Source organism: Heterodontus francisci, unplaced genomic scaffold, assembly GCF_036365525.1.
Source record: "Heterodontus francisci isolate sHetFra1 unplaced genomic scaffold, sHetFra1.hap1 HAP1_SCAFFOLD_1108, whole genome shotgun sequence".
Lineage (NCBI taxonomy): Eukaryota > Metazoa > Chordata > Chondrichthyes > Heterodontiformes > Heterodontidae > Heterodontus > Heterodontus francisci.
The window spans coordinates 34,706-54,085 of record NW_027142177.1 but is presented as its reverse complement, the minus strand read 5'-3'; the positions used below and the strand labels follow the sequence as shown (position 1 = coordinate 54,085).

General features: G+C 44.5%; 1 protein-coding gene across 1 annotated transcript; it reads left to right on the top strand.

The window, feature by feature from the left end:
* Positions 1 to 1,083: 1,083 nt before the first annotated feature.
* On the top strand, positions 1,084 to 2,334 carry LOC137366715 (carbohydrate sulfotransferase 12-like). Its single transcript, XM_068028380.1, has one exon. The coding sequence runs from the start codon at positions 1,084 to 1,086 to the stop codon at positions 2,332 to 2,334; it is 1,251 nt and encodes a 416-aa protein (XP_067884481.1).
* Positions 2,335 to 19,380: the final 17,046 nt, after the last annotated feature.

The following is a 19,380-nucleotide window of genomic DNA, read 5'->3' as shown; positions in this document are numbered from 1 at the left end:
TCATGGCACCATTACTGGGACCAGCTTTTAATTCCACCTTTTAATTAGTTGAATGTATTTATTAATTAAATGTAAATGCCACCAATTGATGGTAGTTTCATGGTTAACATTGCTGACTAGCTTTCAATAATTAATCGAATTTATTATTTGAATTTAACTCCCATCAGCCTCTGTGGTGCCATGTCCCCAGTTATTAGCCGGTGTCTCTGGATTACTAGGCCCTCTGCAAACACTGCAAAATCCCTTGGCCTTGAGACCCCGGAGCTCTCCATCACAAGACTCTCAGTCGTACCTTATCTGCTTCGTCATGTCCCTATTGCAAACAACATCCTCATCATCAGTCACTCTTGATCTCACTGTTTGCTGCAATTGAGTGGCTTTGCTAGGCTAATTCAGAGGGCCGTTAAGAGTCAACCACAGTGTGAGACTGGAGTAACATATATACCAGACCAAGTAAGGATGTTAAGATTACTTCCCTAAAGTACATTAGTGAACCTGTTGGATTTTTACCACAACCCAACAACTTCATTGTCACTTTTACTGGTAACTGCTTTATTTTTTATCTTCTAGATTTTTTAAAAGTAAATTGAAATTCTCAAACTGCCACGGTGGGAATTGAATTCTGCATCGTCTGCATCGTCTGCATTTAGTCCGGGCCTGTGTCCTGCTAGCTACCTTGCCTTTTTAATATTAATGTTTGATAAAGCATTACTTTTTGTTACAATTGCCTTCTAATGAAGTTGTATGTTGAATAGAAATTGGGATAACAGAGAAATACGCTAACAACTGTTTATGGACCAGTGAAATATTACTGGCATTGATCACAGCAAATTTCAAACACTTTTTATTGTGTTTCAGGTGGATTCAAAACGATAAGTTTCATTGTAATTAGATTCGACTGTATTTTTTTAAAAACCTGGTTAAACAATGCTACCAGCATTCTTGTAATGAACAGTATTTGTTGAACAAATTATGAATAATTCTGAAATCTTTCTCCTCTTTTATTCCAGAGTTCACTTGTTTCGAGATGATTCTTTGTAAATGAACATCCAGTAGAGGCCCAGTGGCAGAGTCAGAGCAGATATGCACTTACCCAAAATGCATATATCTCGGGTCTTCCAGATCTGCGGCATCATGGCCTCTGTGTTAATGATTCTACTGATCATAGTTTATTGGGATAATGTGGGAACAGCCCATTTGTACTTGCACACCGCTATCTCAAAGATTCAGGCCACACATCTTCGTTCCATGACAAAGCTAAACCATGACCAGCTAAATTCCAAAAAGACAGTCGAAGAAAGAATGCCGAGTTCTGAAGCTGATATTCAGAATGATCTTGAATTAACGTACGTGGAAAACAAAAATAGATACCAGGGAGAAGGGGAGTCCCATGAGATGGAACAAACCTTCAATGCAATATCTGTACCCAGCCTTGAGAAATTCCAAGGCTTTAACTTGGGAATCAATGCTCCAAAAAGTAAGAGTGAGTTAGAATGGATACAGAATGAGAGGAAACAGAAAATTAAAGATGTTTGCGCAGACTCCAGTATCATGTTCTCAGGGAAAAATAGGAGTTTTGAAGATATTCCAAACAATGAATTGAACCATCTAATTGTGGATGACCGGCATGGGATTATTTACTGTTTTGTTCCCAAAGTGGCCTGCTCAAATTGGAAGCGGATCATGATAGTATTAAGTGCACGTATTACAAAGCAAGGAACTCCATATCATGATCCACTTGAGATCCCTATGGGTGTTGTGCATTCCCTCCCCAACCATTACACCTTATACAATTTCAGGAAGCGCTATGGAGAATTCTCAAAACACGTCATGAATATCAAACTGAAAAAGTACACCAAATTTCTTTTTGTACGTGAACCTTTTGTAAGACTAATTTCAGCATTCCGCAACAAGTTTGAAAAGAAGAATCAATTTTTTTACCATGCCTATGCAAGGGGAATGCTCAAATTGTATGCTAATTATTCGGACCCACCACCATCTGTCGATGAGGCTTTCTCTGCAGGAATCAAGCCCACCTTTAGTAACTTCATTCAGTATTTGTTGGACTCTGGGATGAAAGATAGGCCTTTTGATGACCATTGGCGACAGATACATAGACTCTGTCACCCATGTCAAATAAATTATGACTTTATTGGAAAACTTGAAAGTTTGGATGAGGATGCCAGTTATCTACTTAAGTTGCTGAATGTGGAAAAGCTTGTTCAGTTTCCACCCGGTTTACAGAACCGGACAGATAGCAACTGGGAAGAGGACTGGTTTTCAAAAATTCCACTGGCTTGGAGGAAAAAGCTGTATGGAACTTTACAAGCATGATTTTCTTGTCTTTGGTTATCCCAAACCGACAAATTTATTATCTGACTGATCTCAAAGACGCACGAAAAGCCTGAAAGAAAATGGATATTCAGTCAACGCCTCGTGTGCAACTCCTTGATAGACCCCATCTTGCCAAAACAAATGTTGGAAGTATAGTGACACAACATGGGAATTTGTTCCCCATCCCCATGTACTAATCTTAAACTGTAAAAATAATATTTTTATATTGGCGAGTAAAGGATTTTGAGCAGGTGACCTTGTCAATGGATGGACTTGATAACCTGCTGGAAGTCCACCCTGATAACCCACTTTCTGATTTTTATGTTCCATATAGGTTAAACTGATAGGCAGTGGAATGCAATCACTGGTATTTAACAATGAAATGTTCCTTACAATGACATAATTATGATATTTTGAACGATTGAATGTTGATAACTCCATAGCAATCAGTGAAAAATCGGAAGCAATTTTACTTGTGTTCTTTGAAGTTTAAACAAGAAGTGTATAGTATTGGTTATTGGAATCAGTCTCAGGCTTGATACTAGAAGAAAGGGTCTGGCTTTATCAATACCTGCTAACTGCTGTGATATTGATTTTAAGTATAATTTCCTGCTTCATATTTCCTGGCTTTAAAAGTCCAGACTTGGGATCACCTATTCAATTGATTTGCTTGCTTTTCTTTGTACTCATTTCAATCTTGAAGATGTCCTGCATAATAGGTTTTGGCCCATCACCTGGGCTTCTCATTCTTTTTTTGAAACTAGACTAGCCTAATACTGCACACGCCTTCTGATTTCTGTAATTCAATCTGGTATAACAACTTCAAAGTAATTTCCCTTGGGCAAGTTGAGTCAATGATGAAGAATTCTTACTTGAATTGAAATATCCCTCTGATCAGACTGCTAGAGTGCAATATTGGGTTAATACTAAACATAACCCTACTACTATTACAGGCAAATTGTAACTTTAATTTCATTTTATTTCTACTAAGCATAAGGGCTACAATCAATGACGCTTGTCGCCATTGTGCTTGGAAAAGTGTCAAAGCAAATCATGTGCCTTGTATTCCCCCACTGCAGCAAATATGTTTTGCACATAATTCAGCAAGTGTCAAATTTTAGTTAGTAAGTTGAGCTACTGACCCTAGTCAATAAAGCCACATAGAAATGTGTCAAAATATTGATTAACGGTAAATATTATACAAATATTATTTTATACATTCAAGGGATAAAGCAATATATTTTGTTTTGAGAGTTACAGATGTGTCTTGTTTATTAATTCAGGAGATTTTTGCAAATTTTGCGCAGCCGAAGAGATTATTGATAAAGAAAAAACTAGGGGATTATTTTCTGTACTAAATCAACTTGCCTTTTTTCAAAAAAAACTCTTACTTTAAAAGATGTTTTCAACAAGAATAACTTTAACCTCATTGAAATCTGATATTTTGGATCTCTGTTCCTCTCCCATTAACTACATAATGACTGCTTTAATTTTAATGGGGATTGACTGGCCCTTTGGAGCAGACGAAAATGTTCATCTGTGGAAAAGTTTTTGCTGGTCTTGAAGCATCAGCTGCCATTAAATCAGTGGAGCTCTTCCAGAATGCACACATTAAAATTCAGGCTTCTGCAACACTCCTTATTTGGGTTCACTGCCAAAAGGCAGGTTCTCTAAGCAAAACTCCCACCTGCTATGATCGAAAACTTCATATGTGTGCAGTATATTATACAGTGTTTTACAGTATTAATAACTATAATATTTTGACCATATTAAGGAAAGACTTGTGTCCCAAAGCACATCACTGCACACCTGATAGCAGGAGTCAGTCTTGCTGCAAACTGTAAAATTTGCATATGACGTTTTAGGCCAATATATTGTAAATTAAAAATGGCCTTGAGTTAACATATAGTCAGTATGATGCTGTGCTTGGACAGCCAACGTCAAGACTTGTCTTGCCAGGAATAATTCACGCACTCGCTCTAAAACATCATTGTGTACTCGAACGAAGCCACTTGCTTCCCGCCACCTTCCCTCAGCCACTCGCTCCCGCCCTCCCTGCTTATTCCCTCAGCCACTCGCTCCCGCCCTCCCTGCTTATTCCCTCAGCCACTCACTCCCGCCCTCCCTGCGTATTCCCTCAGTCACTCACTCCCACCCTCCCTGCTTATTCCCTCAGCCACTCGCTCCCGCCCTCCCTGCTTATTCCCTCAGCCACTCACTCCCGCCCTCCCTGCGTATTCCCTCAGTCACTCGCTCCCACCCTCCCTGCTTATTCCCTCAGTCACTCGCTCCCACCCTCCCTGCTTAATCCCTCAGTCACTCACTCCCACCTTCCCTGCTTATTCCCTCAGTCACTCACTCCCACCCTCCCTGCTTAATCCCTCAGTCATTCGCTCCCGCCCTCGCTGCTTATTCCCTCAGTCACTCGCTCCCGCCCTCCCTGCTTATTCCCTCAGCCACTCACTCCCGCCCTCCCTGCTTATTCCCTCAGCCACTCGCTCCCGCCCTCCCTGCGTATTCCCTCAGCCACTCGCTCCCGCCTCCCTGCTTATTCCCTCAGTCACTCGCTCCCACCCTCCCTGCTTAATCCCTCAGTCACTCACTCCCACCCTCCCTGCTTATTCCCTCAGTCACTCACTCCCACCCTCCCTGCTTAATCCCTCAGTCACTCACTCCCGCCCTCGCTGCTTATTCCCTCAGTCACTCACTCCCGCCCTCCCTGCTTATTCCCTCAGTCACTCACTCCCGCCCTCGCTGCTTATTCCCTCAGCCACTCACTCCCGCCCTCGCTGCTTATTCCCTCAGTCACTCACTCCCGCCCTCCCTGCTTATTCCCTCAGTCACTCGCTCCCGCCCTCCCTGCTTATTCCCTCAGTCACTCGCTCCCACCCTCCCTGCTTAATCCCTCAGTCACTCACTGCCGCCCTCCCTGCTTATTCCCTCAGTCACTCACTCCCGCCCTCCCTGCTTATTCCCTCAGTCACTCGCTCCCACCCTCCCTGCTTAATCCCTCAGTCACTCACTCCCGCCCTCCCTGCTTATTCCCTCAGTCACTCACTCCCGCCCTCCCTGCTTATTCCCTCAGTCACTCACTCCCGCCCTCCCTGCTTATTCCCTCAGTCACTCACTCCCGCCCTCCCTGCTTATTCCCTCAGTCACTCACTCCCGCCCTCCCTGCTTATTCCCTCAGCCACTTGCTCCTGCCCTCGCTGCTTTACACCCGCCGCACCCCCTGCCCCCCTCCCCACCATCCACCACCTACCCGGCAGGACTCTGCGGCCTCTCCATTTTCTTCCCCCCCCACCCCCCAAACCACCCTTCCCCAACCGCTCGCTGCAGGCATCGCCCCTTATCCCCTCAGCCACTCACTCCTGGCCTCGCCACTTTCCACCCCACCACTGGCTGCTCTCTGCAGACCTCCCCCCTTCCCCGTCGGTGACTCACTCCCACCCTTCTCCCCCTTCGGCTGTTCGTTCCCCGCCATGCCACCCAAAGGAGGGACGGGGAACAAGCCGCCGAAATGGCAAGACGGGGAGTGGGCAGCCGAGCTTTGACGGGGTGACACAGAAGCCAGTGACCAAAAAGAGGGAAGCGGCGAGACGTGGAGCGAGCGGCCATGGTGGGGGTTTGCGGGAGGATGTGTGGGTGGAAGTTCATGGGTGTGGAGGGGGGTGGATGGAAGCAGTGAGGGCGGGCATGAGTGGCTGAGGGAAGGCAGTGGCGAGGGGGGGGAGAGAAGTGGCGAGCAGACGGGCGCGGGAGGGAACGGCGAAGAGAAGTGCGATGGTTTCGATCTGAAGAAAAGCCCAGAACCCATTTGCATTGCTGTAATTGTGCAAGAGAATAAGCCACATGAATCTATTTTCAAAACCAATATGTTAGAATAATCATACAAAGAGCAAACTGCAAGATGCCTTACAATGAGATTATTTGGTTCTATACTAGCACAGGTAGCGTTGGAGTGGGATGGAGGCGTCGATCGCCACTGTGGGGATTTGGGTTTAAGGATACATTTGCTTTTTGCGCCAAATTGAGCAGCGCCATCTTTATAACTGGCAGCTGCCTGAGCCGTCTCAGTGATGTTTCAGTGGATGTGGCTGCATTTGCGCATGTGCCAGTAGTGTGCTACCTCGTGGTTGCGCAGTCAGCAAAAGCAGCCTTCTGGTAAATAGAAGGAACCTATTTTTTAAAAAAGGTTTGTTAAATTGAATGTTTTTAGGAAGATGTCCAGATAAATGATATTTCATTGCGTTTTGATTAATTTTAACCCTTTTAATCATTATTGTGCAAGATCAAAATCATTGTGCTAATGCCATTCCATACAACTGTACATGAGTCGAAACCTGAGTTCACTGCTACATTGCACATTAATATAATCTTACACTTCATGTACTTGTGGAACGTATTGATCCTGAAAGGTGAACATTGGGATAAATACTTTGTAATTGGTTCAGAAACCAAATGCTTTTTAAAATTTTTAATATATGAAATATCCGAGAACTTGTGCACTTTGGGCCTCAGACGCACCTCTGATGCCAGGTCAACATGCTGCAATGCTTGCACAGTAGCACTACTTTTCTCCATATGACAAAGTTCCGGGGGAAAGTCTTGGCCATTTCTGCAGATTGAACTTCACGGAAATGCATTTAAAGCTCCAAACTGTCAAAGCTTATGTCATGAGATTGTGTGTTATTTTGAATCCAAGTGCAGCTGTTATAAAAGTTGGTAATCCCACTTCTTCCTGAATCTGACCTTGCAAAAGCAGTGCATCAGATACATCAGAACATGGTCTATCTTAGAGTACCTGAAATTGTTTGCCTAATTGGATTATAAAGATCTGTAGCCTATAAGTAATTGTGGGTGAAACTGATTTAAGTCATGCATTAAAGTTGAATAAGCTTATTTGGCTGTTTGGTGCTAATTTTAGGTCAACCAACAACAGTTGTTTTAACAACTTGTTTAATATTACTGTCACCTTAGTTCATATCCTAAAGAATGAAAGTCCAAGTTCTCTGTTGAAATACAGGCCCATTGGCTTTGCATTGTTTTAAGCTGCACTCTGCTTCAACATAAAACCTGTGCATTCATACACTAGACGTGTGCATCATCTGTAAATTAAAATTTAACTGGCTGATACATTTATTCTGTGAATCACCATGTAGCTAAAATGCCTTTATTAACAGAATGGGATTGAATGAGCTCAGTATAAATGGCTGGCCTGTCTTGTTTTGATCTGTATCTCTTGAGACCAATGAATTTTATGCCAGCATTGTCATGAATAAAGCAAAGTTTTCACACTCCAGACCAGAGATTGTTGTTATTTTTTTCGGCAAAAACTCTTCATGCTGAGAATATTGCTGTAACGCTTGCAGTCATGTATGTTTAAATTTTGTTTCATCTTGATTTTTTAACATACTCTGCAAAAACATAATTCAAAGTCCAAAACTAGGAAGGTATTGGAGAAGCATAGCTTTTGTAATCGTAAAGGTCAGATGTAGGGTAAGACTTTTTAAAGTAGAAATACTGAAACCATTAAATTGAAAATTAAATGCATAATGGGATCAAGTGCCCCTTTACTATGTCATACTATAATTATGGGGTATGATAAAATATTTATTAATGCTTTGGCCAACTTTAAATTGCTGGCATCTGAATTTTGCCTGGAATAAATCTTTGTTAGTAATAGAATAGAAGCTCTGAATCTCAGAAGTAGGAACATCAAATGCAAGTCCTTATTTTGAATGCTGCCCAGGCAAAGAACCGATTATATTAGAAGTGTCACCTTATGCACAAAGTAATCTGGGAGGTAATGTGCCCAGGATAAACCGTAAGCCTCTTGTATTGCTGATGAGCTCAATGAATTCAGCATAAATCATCTCACACTCTCTAACTCTCTTCAGTGGTTGGACAAATAACATGCTGACCAATCGCACAGCTATAAAATATGAATTACATTTAAGAAATAAGATTAGCAGAAGCAATAGTCAAAACAACAAAGATAAATCACAATGCTTTAGTTTACTTACAAGACCAATTTCAAAAGTATTATGGGTGAAAAATATATCCCTGTACTTTAGTTCAACAAGACATCCAGTTTGGTGCGACAGGGATAACAGCCAAAGTATAGTCGATCAACTAGAATTTATTAAGGTATAATTAACAATAGACAATGAGCAATGACTATCCATGGGTTCTTGCTTTCCTGAAACTGTCGGGCTCGAGGCGACGTTCTCCCTTTTGTTCCTCTTCAGCAGAAACTAGAATAACTCGGACAGGCTCTGGGGATTTTTATACAGTTCTAATCACATATTCTGGTGGTTAAATCTCTGGTGTCATACATTCCTTTTTTGGTCTTGGGTTCGATAGTTGTTTTCTCATTGGTTACTAATGACTAGTTTTCTTCATGAAAAAGCCCCTTCCCCAATCTACATTTTCAGTTGGGCCCAGCAGTCTGGTTAATCACATTATTCAAGGTCATGCACATTTAATCTTACAAAAGCAGAAGGTTTACCCACAGTATCAGAATAAGGTTGATGAGCATTAACGAGAGGTGCTTCGGCTTAAACAAAACCCACCATGATTTGTCCGACTATATTTGGTAAAAAATAACCAGCTTTATCTCTCACCATTCTTATCATCATTAATACAATCAATAGCCCATTCACAGTTATGTCCTGGAATAAGTTCGCATGCAGACCCCTGGAAGACTAACATTGTCATTCACAGTTGGGATCTTTTAACAATATAACCATTCGACTGTCTTCTTCCTGTCTCTTATTGTTGAACTATACATTCCTCAGACAGTCATTTTTAGCTGTTCTTATTTCCATTCAATCTTCCTGGATTGTTCCAACATCCCACCCTATGGGCTGGATTTTGCCGGCCCCTCGAGGTCGCGTTGCGGGGGCCAGTAAAATGCTGCGGGGAGAGGTCCGCCTCAACATGCAACATCGAGAAGGGCCCGCCGCATATTACCGGCGGCAGTGGGAACTCGGTGCGGCATCCCTGCTGCACGGCGGCGGCACAACAATTAGCATATGGTAAGGAATACTTACCTTTGCTGATTATGAAGCCTGCCACCTCTCCACTGACACTTCCGGATTTTTCGCTGAACGAGCGGCTGTTACCTTCTGTCCCATTCATGATCTGAAAATCCAGCAGGTCTTCAGAGGCAGAAATTGTCGCCAGCGAAGTTAAATTGTGTTATGCAGGGGTCTAACTCTGCCTTATGGAAGGGAGAAGGGAGAGGGGAATACATAGGGCTCTGTAAGGGAGTGGGTCTGGTATTACTGGAGGGAAAGCTGTGCTAGCATGAAGGGCGGTACTGTGTACCATCCCTCTGTTAACAGTGTACACTCTGTGTTTGTGAGGTGGCAATGGCACACTAGGCACCCTGTGTGTGGGGAGGGTGCCAGAAAGGTTTTATGGATGGTGGGGGCAATTGATTCAGTTGGTAGGATCTTGATGTGGCCATGCTGTGCCACTGAGTGTGATTCTAATGAGTCCTCGCAATTAATATCACGGGGGCTCGGTGGCAGCCAGCGAATGCGGGCACGCAGGTGGCGGCGCCCCAATAAAATTCAGCCTTATGTTTCTAGAAGTGTCTAGTTTCCTCATTATTAACTCTCACATCAGCTAGATTTAATTTCCAATTCCCATGAATTTCAATTCTTTTCAATTTTTTGAGTCCCAGAGAAACTTTACTGTCCATTACTCAAACCAGAATCAAACAGACCCTTGATCACTATCTCCCTATAGTGGCCGTCCCGATCTACAGAACATCTCGCTCAACAACAGTTTAGTGGCAGACCTACGTGTAATTGCCCCAGGCATTCCCAATTTTTTGAAAATTAAAATTTTGTTTATCTCCAACTTCAAGCAAACTTCCCTTTGAGTGCTTGGAACAGCAACTCATATCAATTTATTTTATCAATTCCCATTTCCGAAACAGTTATTCCCAGGCTTGGTGGTTTTAAATGATGATTTTACATCAGACAAAAGTGCTTGCATATGTTTCGATGTAAAATTCACGTCTCTTGTTCTCAAGCACTTTGTCTTGAAACATTTTCAAAACTGCTGGATTTCTTGCTCTTTCATATTTACCATCATCACCTGTTTCAACAAACCCACTCTTAGGATCAAGGTGGGAGTAATGTACTGTCAATTCAGTCCCACTACTCCACAGGTCATAGCATATCAAATAAAGTTTCACACCTACTGGAAAATAGCCAAATTAACCACTCTACAGCACACCAAATCAGGTTTGTTTAAACAACAAAATTAACTATTTATTAATAAACAAAATCTTGAACAATAATGGGATAAATCTATCTATCTATATATATACATATATGTATATATATATGTATGCATGAGAGTTAGGAAGAGTAAGAGTATATATATACATATATATATATATATATTCTTACTCTTCCTAACTCTCATGCATACACACATACATACATTTGAAACTGGTTAACTGGGGATAAAGGCTTTTTGGTGTTCAACAGTTTCTTATGAATACTACAATAGTTGGTGGTTGCGGTCTTGCAGGATATTTCCGGATCAGTGAGATATCCCAGAGTCGAATAATCAGATGCCGTCAAAGTTTCTCCAGGTGAAATTGATGAACAGTCTGTGATGGGTAGGTGTTCAAGGCAATTCATCTGCAGAAGGCATCATACAGATCATTCAGCAAAGGGTGTAGCAACAGGTCTATTTGGATTGTGAAGTAGCAGTTTAGCAATACAAGCTTTCTTGAGATTTCAAGATCTCCCAAAACACAAAAGGCAACAGGAATCACTCGAGGCAGGGATTCTTCAGAGACTGGAGGCAATAGTAATTAGCCGCACACAAAATACAAGGCTTCTTCTCTGCAAAGCAGTGTTCCTCCACAGAGTGCAGCAACTCTTCTTTCCCTGGGTCTTTTCTCTCTCTGGGCAGACACAGCACCAAGGGCTTAGCTCCCATACACCTGATCTGCAATTCCTTCAAAGTTCTTTGAACATCATAAGAAAGTTAGAATTTCACTTGATGCAGGAATTATTTTCAAGAGAAATAGAGATTCTGGGCTGTCTTTTCTGCCAGGTCCCTAGCAGCAACTGATCTCATTCCAAAAGTGAAACTGACTTTTCAACCGTCAGGTCATAAGACAGTCATAAATCTTCCTGGTTGCTTGGAAACAGGTCTTGCAGTTTGTACTCTTCAAACACCAAGGGCAGACTCTGGCTATCTACCCTATCTACGCCTCTCATAATTGTATATGCCTCTATCATTTCCCCTCTCAGCCTCCTTCCTTCTGGGGAAAACAGACCCAGCCTATCCAATCTCTCTTTATAACTCAAGCCCTCCAAACAAGGCAACATCCTTATGAATCTTTTCTGTACCCTGTCTAGCTTAATCACATCTTTCATGTAGTGCGGCGACCACAACTGCTCACAGTACTCCAAGTGCGGCCGAACCAAAATTATGTACAACTGTGACATGACGTCCCAACTCTTGTACTCAATGCCTCAGCCGATGAAGGCAAGCATGCCATACGCCTTCTCCACCACCCTGTATACCTGTGTTGCCACTTTCAGGGAACTATGTACTTGCACCCCAAGGTCTCTCTGCTCAACAACACTCCCCAGAGCCCTGCCATTCACTGTATATGTCCTGCCCTGGTTTAACTTCCAATAATGCATCTCTTCACACTTGTCTGCGTTAAATTCCATTTGCCAATCCCTTGCCCACTTTCCCAGTTGAAGTATATCCTGTTGGAACCTTAGACAACCTTCTTCACTGTCCACTATACCACACATAGATTACTACACTGATCCTTCAGAGGACCTACTCTCTCCCTATAGCAAACTTACTAGTCATGCCCCCTACATTCTCTTCCAAGTCATTAATATATATTACAAACAACAGAGGGCCCAGCACCGATCCCTGCGGCACACCACTGGTCACCGGCCTCCAATTTGAAAAACAACCCTCCACTACCACTCTCTGCCTCCTATCAACAAGCCAATTTTGTATCCAATTTGCTAGCTCACCCTGGATCCCATGTGTTCAAACCTTCCGGACTAGCCTACCATGCGGGAGCTTGTCAAAGGCCTTGCTAAAGTCCATGTAGACAACCTCCACCGCCCAGGCCTCGTCAATCCTCTTGGTCACCTCCTCAAAAAACTGAATCAAATTCCTGAGATATGATTTCCCATGCACAAAGCCATGTTGACTATTCATAATCAGACCTTGCCTTTCCAAATGCATATAAATCTTGTCTCTCAGAATCCCTTCCAATAACTTTCCCACCACTGATGTAAGGCTCACCAGTCTTAGTTCCCTGGTTTATCCCTGCTGCCCTTCTTAAATAAAGGCACAACATTAGCTATCCTCCAGTCTTCCGGTACCTCACCCGTGGCTAACGATGATACAAAAGTCTCTGCCAGGGCCCGAGCAATCTCCTACCTTGCTTCCCATAGCATCCTAGGATACACCTGGTCAGGCCCTGGGGATTTATCCACCTTAATGCGCTTCAAAACCTCCAACATCTCTGTTGTAATGTTGATATGCTTCAGGACATCACTATTCCCTCCCTTGAACTCACTAGCTTCCATGACTTTCTCCATGGTAAGTACAGATGAGAAGTATTCATTTAAGACCTCGCCCATTACCCGTGGCTCCACACATAGATTACCACACTGATCCTTAAGGGGACCTACTCTCTCCCTATACAATTTTTTAGGATTCTCCTTTATCTTATCTGCCAAAAAAATCTCATGGCCCCTTTTCGCCCTCCTAATTTCCTTCTTAAGTGTACTCCTACTTCCCCTATACTCCTTGAGAGACTGGCTGGATCCCGGCTGCCTATACCTGACATATGCCTCCTTCTTTGTCCTGACCAGACCCTCAATATCCCTCGTCAACCAAGGTTCCCTGAACTTGCCAGCCTTGCCCTTCAATCTAACAGGAACATGCTGGCCCTGAACTCTTCCTATCTCACTTTTAAAAGCCTCCCACTTGCCTGATGTCCCTTTACCTGTGAACAGTCTCTCCCAATCAGCTTTTGAGAGTTCCTGTCTGATGCCATCGAAATTAGCCTTCCCCCAATTTAGGACTTCAACTTGAGGACCAGTCCTATCCTTTTCCATAATTATCTTGAAGCTAATAGAGTTATGGTCACTGGTCCCAAAGTGCTCCCCCACTGACACATCAACCACCTGCCCAGCCTCATTTCCTTAGAGGAGGTTGAGTGTAGCCCCTTCTCTAGTAGGGCCATCCACATACTGCTTCAGACAACTATCCTGGACGCACTTAACAAATTCATCCCCATCTGATCCCTTAGCACTAAGGCAGTCCCAGTCAATATTAGGGAAGTTAAAATCACCTACTATTACAACCCTATAATTCCTACACCTATCTGTGATTTCCCTACATATATGCTCCTCCAATTCCCTCTGACTATTGGGGGGCCTATAGTATAATCCCATCAAAGTGATCACCTCTTTCTTATTTCTAAGTTCTACCCACATGGCCTCGCTGGACGTTCCCCCGGGATATCCTCTCTAAGCACTGCCGTGATGTCCTCCCTAATCAATAGTGCAACTCCCCCTCCTCTGTTACCTCCACCTCTGTCACGCCGGAACCATAGGTACCCTGGAACATTGAACATCTCATTTTGGTTATCGAAATCCCCAAGGAAAGTTTCAGATACTCGGCTATCTGTATGTGGTGCCAATTGTACCTCTGACAATGGAACTTGCTTAGCCATTGCTCAGGTTATTCAACACACAGTAAATATTCCTGGAACTTGTTCCTGTAATTGTTCCATTTCTCTAACTTCACTTGGATTCAGATTCTTCCTAACCAGAATTTTCCCTGGAGTCAAGACTACTCCTTTGTCCTGGTTCCATCTCTTTCAATTTGCATTTCCTTGTTTCTCTTTCACTTTCTCTCTGAAATGCTCTCTCTTCCTCCCTCTCCTCTTTTTCCAATTCAAGTTTTCTGAATTCTTTTTCAGCCTCAAGTTTTTTCATTGTTATCTGACTTTTAGCCAATTCAACTGCATCACCCTCTGACTTGTTGGCCGGAATTTTGCCATGATCTGTGACTCCAGGGCAGAAGCGCCTGACGCGGATGAGGGCTCTGCTCCCGCTCCACGTCTCCTGGCTGCCGGCATCACCCGCGGGGCAGCCAATTAGTGGCCCTGCAGCGGATCAGTGAAGTGAAAGGGCGCGCGTGGGCGGGATGAAAATCAGCATTGGGGGTGTGGCCAATTCCGGAAATGGCTAATGTAAACCCTTGAAAAAGGTTTACTGCAATGCAATTTCACAGTTAGTTCAGACTTGGCTTGACATCATTGGAATTGGATCTGGTGCATTAAAAGGGGCGACACCTGCCAGGAGAGAAAGACTGGGAGAGTACAGGGCAAGTACTTGAAGTGATGGAGGGGAGAAGCATGCGCTCAGCCCCCCGATTTTTGGATGATTCACTGCAGGTCCTCCTTCAGGTGGTTGAGGAGAGGCGGGACATCCTATTCAATGCAGATGGTAGAAGGCGACCCTCCCCTAGTGACCAAGAGGGCCTGGCTGGAAGTAGCGGAGGAGGTCAGCAGCCGTGAGGTAGTACGGTGCACGTGGATACAGTGCCGCAAGCACCTCAATGACCTGCTTCGCTCTGCCCGGGTAAGGGGCATTCCTCATTCATCTAACTGTTAATGTGTCAAGGGATGGAATATGTGTACTCATGATGCAATATGGAAGCCCTGTATGATCATTGCTTGGCTGCTGCCTTGCATTGGGATGCATGATGGGCAAGTGTGAGCTGAATGGTGATGTGATGTGATGTGTTCAAGTCGTGCTCAGCACTGGCACAGCAGTTGAATGCAACATCAACCCCTTTGGGTGATATGCCAACAAATATGTTTAAACGAAGGTGCAGCAAGCGGTCCTCGGAAATCTGGCGGAGTTATCTGAGACGCTGCATGCTATGACTCATACTCTGGAGGCATCCATCCAGTGTATGAGTTCAGCAAACTCTCAGGCATTTGACCATCTGGCTTCCTCCATTGAAAGATTGGCGGCTGCAGTGGAGGGACCAGTTCTGGATGCAATTTGTGATGTCAGAGCGAGTGTGGCCTCCCTGGACCAGAGCACCAGAGAGCAGAATCTGATGCACTGGCGACAGGTCGAGGCTGCTCATCCCTCTAATGTCGCCACTGAGGACCAGCTGATCCTCACGAGGGCACAGGGGCAGCAGATCGCATATGGGAGCTCCTCTCAGGGTGGCTCTGATGCATCCTGCAGCTCCTTGCTCCCTCTGCCAGGGACATGTGAACTGCAAAATCCCAGGGTGTTACAGGGTGCTCATGATATTTAAACCCTGAGATGCCGCGGCCCTCACAGCCACGAGCATGCAGAGGACCTCCACCAAAGTCATCACAAGCAGGGCGGCAACCAGATCATCCACCTGCCTCTGGTGAGTCTGGTGGCGAGGGATCATCCACCCGAATGAGCACTCGCAAACGATATAACGATATAAGAAATCACTGTAACATCACAACTCGTTCACTGGGTGACATGTAAATTATATATTTGATTTATGTTAGAATAATTCTATTAAATTTGGTGTTTTGACTATTTGACATGTCTGAAGTCTCATACAACATCATTGCTCAACACAAGTAGTTTTAAATGTGAGGTCACACTCTTCAGTTGCGTTCCTCATGATGTGAAGGATTGCATCGTCACATTATCTTTCCCTCTCAGATCCTCACAGTCACTCATCTCATTTTATCCTCTCAATGGAAATGCCTCCCTATTAGAGACTCCCTGGTCTCTCTAGCAGTTGAGTCAATTTACATTCACCTTTCCCTCCCTGATCATCATTTGACTGATTTCCAGCTTCCTCATCAGAAACTTAATCATCATCTGATGACCCAACTCCACAGTGAACAATTCCCATAGTTGTAGAGCAGACCAGATGCTTTGACCACAGGTGTTAGCTTGCAACTGTTAGGACTGGCTCACGAAAGCCCTTTCCGTTCACTCAATAACTCAGAGTAGATTGGTACCCATCAGCAGTGCATATCATTCAGATGACCCCTTCTGCACAAGATGCGCGGCACAGTGGCGCAGTGGTTAGCACCGCAGCCTCACAGCTCCAGGGACCCGGGTTCGATTCTGGGTACTGCCTGTGCGGAGTTTGCAAGTTCTCCCTGTGTCTGCGTGGGTTTCCTCCGGGTGCTCCGGTTTCCTCCCACATGCCAAAGACTTGCAGGTTGATAGGTTAATTGGCCATTATAAATTGCCCCTAGTATAGGTAGGTGGTAGGGAAATATATAGGGACAGGTGGGGATGTGATAGGAATATGGGATTAGTGTAGGATTAGTATAAATGGGTGGTTGATGGTCGGCACAGACTCGGTGGGCCAAAGGGCCTGTTTCAGTGCTTTTATCTCTAAAACAAAAAAAAAAACATGCAATTAACACCCCTTGTTAGGACAAACAAACAACATCTGAATTAATAAGGATCAACATTAAAATTTATTCTTCCAACTCCCACCAGAATCAATGCCTGCCGTCCTTATGAACCTGCCGGGTTCCCGAGATGCCCCACGACGTGATTTACGGCCGTAAGATCGGACAGCACACCTAAAATTGCTGTCAATTGCTTTTTCAAGTACCTTAATCAGCTTTCAATCGCTTGTAGTCGGGCGGCGAACGCAGACTCGATATCGCCCGACTTCCTACACTGGTTAAATTGCGTCTGCGCTTGATGACGCCGGGGACCCGGCCTGACGTCATCACGCTCCATTTTACCTTCCGGACGCCTTCTCTGGGACCCGATTCCTAACGGTAAAATTCCGGCCGTTATCATCTTCTAATGTCAGATGTTGGGCTTTCAGGTCAATTATCTCTTTTTTTAGCACCTGATTTCAATTCTAACCTTAGTTAAAGTTTCCAAATCACGGAGGGGCACATTCTCCTTTCTCAGAAAAACTGCTGCAACTGCTAATGCCATTCCAATGGTACACTCTTTGCCTTATTCTACAAAAAAACCTGGTTTCTTTTTTTTCTCTTTCAAATTATTATGTTACGATCAAGGCGAGAGTAATGTACTATTAATTCAGTCCCACTACTCCACAGGTCATCGCATATCAAATAAAGTTTCCCACATATGGAGAGGCGGTGGTGTAGTGGTATTATCACTGGACTAGTAACCCAGAGACCCAGCGTATTTCTCTGGGGACATGGGTTCAAATCCCACCACAGCAGAATGTGGGGTTTGAATTCAATTCATAAATCTGGAATTAAAAGCCAGTCTAGTTATGCCCATGAAATCATTGTCAATTGTTGTAAAAACCCATCTGGTTCACTAATGTCCTTTCGGGAAGGAAATCTGCTGTCCTTACCTGGTCTGGCCTACATGTGGCTCCAGACCCACAGCAATGTGGTTGACTCATAAATGCCCTCTGAAATGGCCTAGCAAGCCACTCAGTTGTAACTACCCGCTACAAAGTCAACAAAGCAGAATGAAACTGGCCGGACCACCCGGCATCGACCTAGGCACTGGAAACGACAATGGCAAACCCAGCCCTGTCGACCCTGCAAAGTCCTCCTTACTAACATCTGGTGGCTTGTGCCAAAGTTAGGAGAGCTCTCCCACATACTAGTCAAGCAACAGCCTGACATAGTCATACTTACGGAATCATACCTGACAGACAATGTCCCATACACTGCCATCACAATACCGGGTATCTCCTCTCCCAGCAGCAGGACAGAACCAGCAGAGGTGGCGGCACAGTGGTATGCAGTCAGGAGGGAGTTACCCTGGGAGTCTTTAACATCGACTCTGGACCCCATGAAGTCTCATGACATCAGGTCAAACATGGGCAAGGAAACCACCTACTGATTACCACCTGCTGCCCTCCCTCAACTAATGAATCAGTACTCCTCCATGTTAATCACCAATTGGAGAAAGTACGGAGGGTGGCAAGGGCGCAGAATGTACTCTGGGTGGGCGACTTCAATGTCCATCACCAAGAGTGGCTAAGTAGCACCACTATTGAACGAGCTGACCGAGTCCTAAAGGACATAGCTGCTAGTCTGGGTATGCAGCAGGTGGTGAGGGAACCAACACGAGGGAAAAACATACTTGACCTCGTCCTCACCAATCAGCCTGCCGCAGATGCAATTGTCCATGACAGTATTGGTAGGAGTGACCACCGCACAGTCCTTGTGGAGACGAAGTCCCACTTTCACATTGAGGATACCCTCCATTGTGTTGTGTGGCACTACCACCGTGCTAAATGGGATAGATTTCAAACAGATCTGGCAATAAGAACTGGGCATCCATGAGGTGCTGTGGTCCATCAGCAGCAGTAGAATTGCACTCAACCACAATCTGTAACCTCATGGCCCGGCATATCCCCCACTCTACCATTACCATCAAGCCAGGAGACCAGCCCTGTTCAATGAAGAGTGCAGGAGGGCATGCCAGGAGCAGCACCAGGCATACCTCAAAATGAGGTGTCAACATGCTGAAGCTACAACACAGCACTACTGAGTGCCAAACTGCATAAGCTGCATGTGATAGACAGAGTAAGCAATCCCATAGCCAACGGATCAGATCTAAGCTCTGCAGTCCTGCCACATCCAGCCATGAACGGTGGTGGACAATTAAACAACTAACTGGAGGAGGTGGCTCCACAAATATCCCCATCCTCAATGATGCGGGAGCCCAGCACATCAGTGCGAAAGATAAGGCTGAAGCATTTGCAACAATCTTGAGCCAGAAGTGCCAAGTTAATGATCCATCTCAGCCTCCTCTTGAAGTCCCCAGCATCACAAATGCCAGACTTCAGCCAATTCGCTTCTCTCCACGTTATATCAAGAAACGACTGAAGGCACTGGATATTGCAAAGTCTCTGGGCCCTGACAATATTCCGCCAAAAGTACTGAAGACTTGTGCTCCAGAACTTGCCGTGCCCCTAGTCAAGCAGTTCCAGTGCAGCTACAACACTGGCATCTACCCGGCAATGTGGAAAATTGCCCAGGTATGT